This window comes from Scardinius erythrophthalmus (genome assembly GCF_964197995.2).
Source record: "Scardinius erythrophthalmus genome assembly, chromosome: 3".
NCBI lineage: Eukaryota > Metazoa > Chordata > Actinopteri > Cypriniformes > Leuciscidae > Scardinius > Scardinius erythrophthalmus.
The window spans coordinates 34782313-34793732 of NC_138223.1; the positions used below are offsets into that span (position 1 = coordinate 34782313).

The following is an 11420-nucleotide window of genomic DNA, read 5'->3' on the forward strand; positions in this document are numbered from 1 at the left end:
AAAAAAAAAAAAAAAAAAAAAAACAGTCAAAAACCCCACTGTCAGTGTTTTGTAAGGAACAGGCAAATATGTTCAATATAGCAGGAGACATTTTAATTGTTTACTAATAAAACAGTTATTTTTTATGTCAGTGTCGGCTAGACAGAAGAAGTTGACGACTCGCGATCTTCGCAGCGCTACCAACATCTTTAAATCACTATTAGTAGGCTATTATTTAAGTTAACATAAAATACATAGACCTACACCACAAAAACTAGTTGAGGATAAATTCGTTAAAATTGGGCGATTCCAGTGAATGGACGTGACATTTGCAGTCAAAACTTAAAATAAAAATTCTCAGAAAATGCATTTATTTGAAACGTCTGAAAGGAGTTAAGACATTAGAAGAATATCAGTCTACACATGCGTTTTATATTTAATATGAGGGAAATACACATGTGACGTGACACAAAAAAATCTTTAACTTTTAGGTGGCAAAATATTTTTTAGTAATTCTATAAATTACACTGTGCAAACCAAAATATATATACCCACCGGATGAATAAAGATCGGCCTCCACAGAAAATTAAATTTTATATTATTTTTATTTTATTTTTCGTATTTGCATTTATGTGAAAAAAAAAAAAAATAATGTTACGGACGTGACAGTTCTCCATTACGCACGGACATGACTGCTCTGAAAGTGACTTTAAAAATTGCACAGAGACCTCAAACAGAAAGCACAAAGCCTTTCTTTAAAGTGAATTTCATTTTTTATTATTAATTTTATCTTAATTTTAATCAATGTTTCATCTGGATTTAATAAATAAGAAGTAGTCTAAATATAGTAGAAAATAGATAATCATGTACGGAGGCGCGGGCGAGTGAACTGGACTCGTCTCATAACTTGCCTCATAGACCTGGGAAATATATAGACAGCTTGAAATGTCTACTTTTAAACATGCAGAACAATTCAAAACTAAGGAAAACAGACTGCTTTCTGCTTATGAAATGTGCATTTCTTTCTGGCGCGTTCTGAGAAGATCGCGACGCATCGTCAACTTCATCTTTGCAGTCGACACAGAAAACACTTGTTTATTAAAAACAATTAAAATGTCTAGCTATATATGACATATTAATAATCATTACTTTTGCCGGTTCTTTGTGACAGCTTTTAGATGCTTTATTCGCAACGCCACCCACATGTTGAAGGAGTCACACTGCATCAGCACCGAAAACATGATTTTTTTTTCAAATCTAAAATAAAAAATCGTGATACGAACCGAATCGTAGGTTTGGTCTATCGTTACAGCCAGATGAGAAAGCAAGAGTTTATGGTTTAAAAAACAAACAAACAATGGCTATCTGAACATCTTTGCCAAGCGCAAACCAGTACAGAATTAGGCTAATCAATAAATTATCGGGGAGGGTCATGCCTTTTTTCACAATCATTTTGGAGGGTCATAGAAAAAATTATTGCTGGCGAAGGGAGGGTCATGACTTTTTTGACAACAGATCTCAAAACTCCTCCGGTGGCCCCTTAAATAAATAACGAACAGTCCCTTACACCAGAGAGTACATATCATATTGTATGAGATTAATCTGTTGACGGTTCCTAAACAGCAAATAAGTAAATTAAGTGCGTGTTTGTGATTTATGTGTGTTGTATGCTGTAGATATGTATTTGTTCATGTGCAGATGTTGCAATGCCAACATGCAGTGACTGTGCCAGTGGTACCTGTCCAAACCAGCTGCTGCCTGCTATTCTGAATGGGAAGTACCTCACTTCAGGATACATGGGCTTATTCTCCTCTGTCAAACCTCCAGGTGAGGAAACATACATAGGTTTATACCAGAAACACGCATGGGCATATATACTGTAAAAATGTAAGGTGAAGTCAAAATGTATTAGTAACTACTTCCACTGCTTTTTTTAAGCTAATAGATTAACTTACAACAAACGTTGGTGTTTTATCAGCTTCTTAGAATGAGTGGTTTTAGGTTGTTATGTGTAAACAACTGAAAAATATTGCTGCGCAGGTAAACCTCACTCCCCTGATCTCAAGAGGTGCACTGGCAACTGATAGTAGAAACTGCTGTCTTTAATGTCCTTGTTAGTGTGCCCGTCTCCCATGCCGGAGACACTGGTTCGAGTCCCACTCAAAGCGGGGAGAGTAGGACTGGAGGGGTTATATTGGTGCCGTGACCCAGATGGGAGTGAGGTTTAGGGGGGTGAGTGTAACAGAGGCCAGATAGAGAGAGCTGTGCAGGTAAACCTCACTTCCCTGATCTCAAGAGGTGCACTAGCAACTGACACTAGAAACTGCTGTCTTTAATGTCCTTGTTAGTGTACCCGCCATCCACTCGAAGCGGAGCAAGACCGGAGGGGTTACATAAGCAGAGGCTGTATTAACCAAAACATTTCCAACCTTTACCAAATTTGAAAAAAACATCAACAGACAATTCAAAATGTCTTTGACAGATAAAAAATAAGATATCATCTGCGTTTCCCCACTTAAGAAACATTTCAAAAAAGGAGAGAAAAATACGTTTAAAAATATTCTTGTCGCACAATTTCATTGTTTGTCTTTTATGCATGTGTGAAAGGTAAATGTAGCCATGGTGGGGAGACTGATCTCAGCAGTACCAAGAATCCTCGAGGTGGTATCAGTAAAGATGAACGCCGTTCCCATAATACTAATCTACACAATAATGCTGTGAACCTGGCATCTGAAGCCACCCTGGAGCTGCTGGAGGACATACATGGAGCTGTAGGAAACAAGGACTACCTTCGGTATGGGGATAAATTCCTTATATATCCTTAGACAAACTTTCTTAAACATTTAAGAGATATTATTACTTGCAAAGCTGGGAGCAAAATGTCATGTTCTCTTAACAACCTGTTTTCTACTCTACAATACTTTTACAATTACAATGATGATCCAATGAGGATCATGTGACACTAAAGACTGGACTAATGGCTGCTGAAAAATCAGCATTGCCATTACAGCAATAAATTACATTTTAAAATATATTCAAACAGAAAACAATAATTTAAAATGTTATAATATTTCAAAATAGTGCTGTATTTACTGTATTTTTGATCAACTAAATGTAGCCTTGGTGAGCATATGGATAAGATCGACCCCAAACTTTTGAATGGTAGTGTATGTGGCATTCCTAATTTGTAAGTCTAAATAATGTATATCACTATAAATGTAATGTGAATGCATTAATGTTCACATTTAAAATCCATTAACCAGAATAATATTTTTTTTCCTCCATCAGACTGATGGGTATTGCACGATCTGCAGTGCTGGCTTTTGTGATTGACACCACAGGCAGTATGGCGAACGACATTGCAGAAGCCAAGAGAGTAGCCTTCAACATCATTGACAGTAAGAAAGGGACTCAAGATGAACCATCTGAATATATTCTGGTGCCATTTAATGATCCAGGTGAGTGCAAAAAGGGTTTCCATTAAGCATTGGAATACATAGCACATAGAAATACTTGGTAAAAATAAACCTTTTTAATTACACTAAACTGTTTTATTGAAACTTTTCATTACTGAATGCAATTTATAGCTGCAGTCCGTAACTTTTTTTGTGTTCAAATTTGACTAAATTTATATAATAAGCGAGTACATCATGAATCCATTTTCCAAACCGTGTTTTTGTCTTATTCTGAATTACTACTGAACACCTATAATAAGTGTTTATATTTTGACTAGACCGGTCGGGGCAAAGTAGCCGAGTAGCCCACTACCTGCGTGACTCGTCATAGACATAAACAGACGTATGCAGTTCTGTGTATTAACCTCTAGAGCACCAAAAGTTACGGACTGAAGCTTTAAAATAGGTTTATTTTAATAGCATCATTTGTTCGTCATCTTCAGTTTTTCCCCACAAAGTTTGTTGTTCTCAGTGAAGAAAACATGCAATTCTGCCTTAGAATTTGACCAAAATCACACTTTAGATTAGGGTCCAATTCTCACTATTATCTACGCCATTTGCCTCAATAAACTCCTAATTACTGCTTATTAATAGTTAGTAAGGTACTTGCTAAGTTTAGGTATTGGGTAGGATTATGCAATGTAGAATATGTTCATGCAGAATAAGGCATTTAATACAGTATGTGCTTTATAAGTACTAATAAACAGCCAATATCCAAGTAAAATGCATGCTAATAAGCAACTAGTTAAAAGTGAGAATTGGACCCTAAACTAAAGTGTAACCAGTACTTTTTGGAACAGCCTTCATTTTGATAATGTGCCTATAGTGCCTTAAATTGTTGCCTCTGTAGGCAGATCGCTATGAATTTGGAAAAGAGCAATGATGTACTTATTATGGAAAAAGTGAACTATTTTTTTACAGATACTATTTGTATGAATTCTGCGTGTATTTGCAGATTTTGGACCACTAATAAGAACCACGGACCCAGATATAATGAAGTCAGAGATCTCCAAGCTCACAGCTAATGGAGGAGGAGACACCCCAGAAATGTGCCTGTCAGGACTTCAGGTACTGTTTTGTGTGGCCTTTTAGCCAATCAGCTCAATCATTTGATTAGCAACCACAATAGTCTCTAGTTAGAACTAATATTAGAATATTAAATATTATAATGAATATTATAGATAATCTGTGAACCTTCATCCACAACTAAATTGTCTGTATTAAGATCCATTCTTAGTTTGGTCAAAACACTAGCAGGAACATTACAAGGAATCAGTTTTGATTGACCAGTCTACCTGGTTCTTCTCCTTTCTAACCTTCTGTCTCTCCCACAGTTGGCTCTGACAGGCGCTCCCTCCTCCTCGCATATATATGTGTTCACCGACGCTCCACCAAAGGATACATACCTGGAGAATATCATCACAGCCCTCATCCGCAGCACCAAGTCTACGGTAATCTCTCTAACATTGATTTAGTTTCAGTCTTTGCCATCAACCTTTTAACCAGGCCTCCATTAGTTTCCCACTTTTCCATCTCTCCCCCTCTCTTTTCAGGTGTCGTTCTTCATGACAGCATCAAGTAGGAGGAGAAGGGCATTGAAGGCATCGTCACAGTTTCAGGTGTATTATGACGTGGCCTTGGCCTCTGGAGGTCAAGCCATTGCGGTCCCTAAGTCCAGTCTCTCTCAAGCCACTGATATCATTGTTGATACCTCCACTTCAGCCCTGGTATGATCAGCATTTTATAGCAATTTTGAACTGTATCCAAATATTTTGAATTGTAAACATCTCACACACAAAACAGTTATAACAGCTTACTGGTATAAATGAATAAAGCCGAAGTTTTTTCCTTGCAAATGTTTGCACACTCTTTCTTTTTCTGTCAGGTGACAATTCTTCAGCGCTCCAGGGATCCAGGACGTGTGGAGAGTTTCTCCTTCCTACTGGATGAGTCTGCGTCCAACACTACCATCTACATAACAGGAAATAGCCTCACATTCAACCTACGCAGCCCGACAGGTAAATTCAGGGGCACTTTACATTGACACTAAATTTAACTAATTGACAATACATTTATTTTGCAATTTACAGGCCCCATTAGCTGTTAAATTAAGACAAGCTGTCAAACATTTTGAATTTCAGCTATCCCAACTAATTTAGATTATCTTCATTTCATCTTAGTCCAGGATAAGTCATAGTGTCATGCAAGATTTACCAGGCTGCAAACAAATCTAAACATGAAATCTGTAACAGAAGATGAAATGCAAATCTGGTTTAGTGTCATGAAAGTGTGGTGGCAGCAACGGTACGTTGCACTGACTATATATAATCTCTCCTAATGTTAAGGACGGCAATAGCTGGTAAAATCTAGAAAACTCTGAAAACTAAATTAAAACTAACAATGTTAGAGTGAAATGTTAGAAGTTATTGAAAAATAAAAAAAATAGAAATAACTAAATAAAAATGTACAACTAGAAAAACTTGTGAATTGATTATATTAGATTGTGCTGTACTCATTTGATTGATTGTCGATTGTTATTATGCACAGCTTCAATATAAGATATAAAAGTAAGTTCTTCCACTATTATCTATTTTAATGCACTTGCTTCCAGGTGTCTCTCAATCTAACACTGTTTCCAACGGACCTCTGGGAACAATTCAGAGTGTAGGAAACCTGCAACGGATCCAATTAAATGAAACTGAGATGGGCCTGTGGCACATTGACATGACGACAACTCGGGCCTACACCATAAAAGTGATTGGTGAGCCATCATGTACACATTTAATAAACCAATGCAAAACAAAAGACTTAAGTCTTTGCCAACCTGTCTTTAGGCCTTTGTAATGTAGACAGTAAAAAAAAAAAAAAAATTTAACGAAACGATTCTGCTTTCTTCAGGTCAGAGTGCGATTACATTCATCTATGACTTTGTGGAGGAATTCAAAGGACCTCATCCTGGATATGCTGTCATTGATGGGCGGCCATCAGCAGGTTTGAACCACTGTTGTGTTCAACTATGAATCGATTCTTATAAAGTAATTTGAATGACAGTGTTAAAAGATTATATGCTCTTTGTTCAGGCTTACCGGCTAAGCTGCTACTAACACTGACTGGAGAGAAAGGTCCAGAGGTTCTAGAGGTGCATGAGGTCGCTCTCATGGAGGTGTCTGGGGTCAAAGTGTCTAATGGAACCATAGAGAAAATGGGTGGTGGAGATTTCCTAGTTACTGTGAAAGAAGTTCCAGAAGGAGAGTTTGTGGTCTTGCTAAAAGGAAAAGACAAGACTGTCTCCAGCCTGTTCCAGAGGCAGACCACCACACAGATGTCTCAGTCCAAAGTCACTGTCAAGGTACAAACTGCATTCTTTTTTGGAACTTATTTTTGAAACTGTTATTTGATCTATTATGACATTCTCTCTGTTCCAAAACTTAGTGAGCTTTACCAAAAGGTAGATACAGTCTCTTCAGATATGCTGCCTCCTAAGATAAATCTTTTCATCTAGATTTGAAGGAATTATTGGCATGGTTTTATTTCAGTTAGCCTAATAGCTGGTTTGATTTGCATTGAGAGATGATCTTATGGAAAGTACTCCATGCCAATCTCTAGGTATGGTGAAGGCTATGTGAGGATGTGGGGCTATTTTAATTCCAAAGGCCAAGGGAACTTTATCAGGATGCATAGTATCCTGGATCCATGAAGTAACTGGCCTTTAAAAATAAAAATCTGCCTGCCTCTATGGGAATTTAACAAAGGGGTGTCCAGACTTATGCACCCTGTATTTTAAGGAAGAACATTTATTTATTTACAATACATTATTCATTCACAAAGAAAATTGGAAATTGAAAATTGCGGAAAATTGTTCCGCACCGTCGGCTGAAATTGGTCCTGGTCGGTTTCCCTTTTTGAATGACAAATATAGACGAATATATCTGCAGAAATAGATAGTAATCTCATTTACACGCATTCTAGCTAACAGTCGGCTGTAGTTCTCTCTGTGTGTTCAAGTGAAACTTTTTACCCCGACGCGAGGCGACAACACAGTCAGCTTTCATCAGCGCTAGTTTGTCGCCGTCGGCTTGGTGTGTTCCAGGCTTTAGGCACAACCTTAAGCAATGGCCCTGAACGGTGGTTCAGTGTCAACACTGAGACAACGCTGTAACAACCTTCACCACACAACGTAGTTATAGCCTTTTGTCCATGTTGTTAAAACGTTGTTAGAAGGTTGGGTACAACGTTCTGTGTTTGCTGGGTATCACCTGCAGGTGTGCGATGATGGTGTTTGCTAATTACTCGGATATATATCACAAAAGGGAAGAAAAGACTATTGCAACTTGTGTGTCATGCCAACTTTAAGAACTGTTTTGTTAGCCTAGCAACATGCTAACTATTTAAATCTATTGTGGTCGAGTCTCTTGTGTAGAAATCGGTCACATATAAAGTTCCATAAGAGTTAGAATACTTCCTTTAGAAGGCAGTAGGCATCAATCTAGTTGTTTGAACAAATCTTTTTTAATAATAATGCTATTTTCGGGAATTGAATATCTTCTTTTGTTTTACCTCTCCATCTATAGGCAATAGCGGACAGCTCCATGCTGCCAGGACAAGTATTTAAACTAAATTTTACTATTACAACCAATGGATCAAGCGGTACCTACACAATTCGTGCAAGGAGTGACAAAACCATCCCTATGACACATCCATCAACGTAATTTCTCCACTTACTTTTCAAATCACTCAGTGATGATTGACGAACAAGTTTTTATTGCTTTTCTTATCAAGACAAAGTTTCTTTGTCATCGCAGGCTCAATCTGCAGAGTGGCGGCAGTGCTCAAGGGACAGTGTCTCTCACTCCTCCTGCTGATACGGTCTCAGGCACAGATGTTACGCTAACCATCGAGGCAGAGGGACCTGGAGGAAGTGATTCTAACTATGCTGTCGTTCGCCTTTCTGTTCTCTCCAAGGTAACCTCATATGGTTTCAGAAAGGCTATTTTTATAATGTGAATTTTTTTTCCCCAACAAACCACAAGCTACACAAGTTATTTGATCAGCAGAAATCAGATTAATATAATGTACAACTTCATGAAGAAAAAATACAAAATTAGGTTTTTTAGTGCTGAATTTACATTTATGAATGTGAAATTTTGCCAAAATAATTAATACATTTATAATGAAGTACATATTTTCTCTACTCTGACTTCTATAAAAGCAAAATACAACATTTATCCACAATAAGGTCTTTATAAATATGGTCAATGATGAATCTGCTGAAGTGTTAGGGGTTAACAGTTTAGGACCCAAGGACCAGATGTTTGAAAGATGACCCGGAGAATTATAAAAAATTGAAGAAAAGTTTTACTGAAGATAGTTTGCAGTTTCATCAGCAGAAGTTCAGCTTCAAGACTCACACAGGAGTTTGTAGGCCGCCCCCTTTACAGTTACAAAGATCACAGCAGTTATACCATTTCCAAGGTCTAAGCTACGTCATTGCTTACAGGTTGAATGATTCTGATTGGCTAATTGATTAACATAGCAATTTTCCACACATATACAGATAGACAGAAGCATATCTCCATCGATTATGCAGCTGACACTCGGACCCTGAATTTAGGCACGTCGTGACCTTCCTGGTCGCAGATTTGGGATGCTGGGTGCCAGCATGTCCCGAACAACAACTCAGTCAGTCTCCAATAATGCCAGTGGTTCCTTAACCTGTAAGCAAGAAGATTGACACACACACACTGACACACATCTTTTCCAAGGTTGGATTTGGCCAGGCTCTAACTATAAACAGGAGTCTCGTCTCAAAACATCAAGATAACAAGTTCTTTCTCTCAGGATAGGACACTTTAGTCTAAATGGAAACTATAGGCTTTAACTGACAAATGGTCCCTCTGTTGTGAGACAGAGACGGATACAATTGCAAGTAAAAGGTATCTTTATTGAGCTGGTCAGATGCACACAGGTCGGGGAAACAAACACTCAGGTGGTGAGATGACGCAGGGACTTCAATGGGCAACCCGGAGATGGCGTGCGGTGATCGACGTGCTCAGGAACCAGGAACAATAAACAATCCAGACAGCGTGAACACAACGAAGAGGGTCCACGAAGACAGGAAATCCACACGAGGAGACGAGAGCGAAACACAGGAACAGGACACGACACCGGGGAAGCCACAACGATCTGACAACAAGAGATGGGAATGACTGCACATATAAAGGGAACGGGGATTGAACACAGCTGGCGACACTAATCAACACAATGAGTAACCACACACACACATAGACGCACACACACACACATCAGAAATGAGACAGCCGATTCATGAACCGTGACACCCTTAAACTATAGACTTCAATGACCCCTATGTGTTTTAACATGTTGAAGACCTTTCTCAAACACAAAACCAGTCCCTATTTCATTTCTTGAAGCCGGGTTAAATGAGCAAGCACTGTTACTGCATTCAAATATCAAATACAGACATTAAAGAATACATGAAAAGAACATTTCAGTAATCACACTGGTAACTTCTATAACAAAGTAAAATATCCAGAGAAGTCATTCAACTCATTTGATATTTAGAAGGAAAAGTATTGATTAATACCTTGATTATAATCACTCATTACATATACATTGAAGCAGCAGTGGATTCCAATCCACTCCCTTCAGAAGTTTTGCCAAAATGTTCTGGTGTGTGAGCAATACCAAAAGAGGTGCAAAACAGTTTCTGGGTGGTCTTCACAAAAAGAACAGTTTGTATTGATGTCTCTTTTAAATGTAACCATGTAATGATTAGCAGGGTAATATCTGGTGAATTATTCTGAACGACACTTCTTTCACCTTGAAATACTATCAAGTATCTGTGAGGAATCATCCAAACCTTTTTCCAGTCAATGTCATTTACAAATCGGTTCCAATAAAATGTAACATTTGGAATAGAAACAATTTCTTTCTGAAATAATGCACGAATGTTCTTATTATTTTGAGGATTTTTCCAACCGGTGATTCAGCCACATCGGGGAGGGAGACAGAAGTAAGTTGAAGTCTGCCAGTATACCTAAAAAGCATGATTGTGCCTGATGGAATGGCGTCAAATACAATTACAAATTCTCTTGGCGTAACTGGAATGTTATATGTTGATAAAAACTCTCTATAGGAGAAAAGTCGCCCCTCTCCATTAGGTCCACCAGCAGAATCTGATTGAGTGCCCAATTCTCAAAAAAGACTAACTTGTTCTTATATAAAATATCTCTGTTATTCCAAATTAGATACATGAGGTGAGAAGTTATGCTTGTAAATTAGAGACCAAGCTAAAAAGACCTGCTTGTGAAAAGTGGACAGTTTTACAGGGAGTTTGTCCACATTGTAGTTACAGTTCAAAATAAAGCCCAGACCACCAAAGTGAGAGAATATATAGTGGGGAATAAAATTCCAAATCGTGACAGGGTTTTTAAGAAAATGCTTAGCCCAATTAATCTTAAAGGAGACATAACATGCTTTTAAATTGTTCCTTTTTACATATAAATCATACATTTGTAGTCTATATAAAGCGGAACTGCAATGCTTGGGTCTGAATTCCTCATTATTATAGCTCCACAGGCCCCTTTTCTACCCCTTTTCTGATGTACGTCTGAGAGCAACTCGTTTTGGTGCGGTCTCTTTAAATACAACTAAGACACTTCATACCCCGCCCCCTCTCCAGGTTGCAGAGGTTCAACTCCACCCCGTTCGGCCATTTTTGTAGTTTGATAGCAGAGATACGATTATCTAGCAGCACAGAAACGTTTTATTCACACATTATTAACAAAATGTCAACAACGGAAGACTTGTCCAGCCAGCCTTACATGTTCGAGCCAGAGTCGGAGCCGGAGCGAGATGAAAATGAAGACGACGAACCTGTAGAACAACGTCTTCATATGGATGTATCGCAATGGTGTGTACTGTATTTACACATGAAACTTTGGTCTTCCGACCTTTTACCACCGT

General features: G+C 38.2%; 1 protein-coding gene across 1 annotated transcript in view; it reads left to right on the plus strand.

Moving 5' to 3' along the window:
• The window catches only part of LOC308687874 (von Willebrand factor A domain-containing protein 7-like), a gene marked incomplete at its 5' end in the record, with an annotated part of 18117 nt that extends 7744 nt beyond the window's left edge, over positions 1–10373 (plus strand). The window contains 13 exons of the mRNA XM_081360701.1: positions 1678–1806; positions 2587–2773; positions 3268–3437; positions 4390–4502; positions 4769–4885; positions 4988–5161; positions 5320–5452; positions 6046–6195; positions 6333–6425; positions 6515–6783; positions 8006–8139; positions 8237–8396; positions 9400–10373. Coding sequence (XP_081216827.1) covers positions 1678–1806; positions 2587–2773; positions 3268–3437; positions 4390–4502; positions 4769–4885; positions 4988–5161; positions 5320–5452; positions 6046–6195; positions 6333–6425; positions 6515–6783; positions 8006–8139; positions 8237–8396; positions 9400–9432 — 1862 coding nt within the window. The 3' untranslated portion in view covers positions 9433–10373. The remainder of the gene's footprint in view (positions 1–1677; positions 1807–2586; positions 2774–3267; positions 3438–4389; positions 4503–4768; positions 4886–4987; positions 5162–5319; positions 5453–6045; positions 6196–6332; positions 6426–6514; positions 6784–8005; positions 8140–8236; positions 8397–9399) is intronic.
• Positions 10374–11420: the final 1047 nt, after the last annotated feature.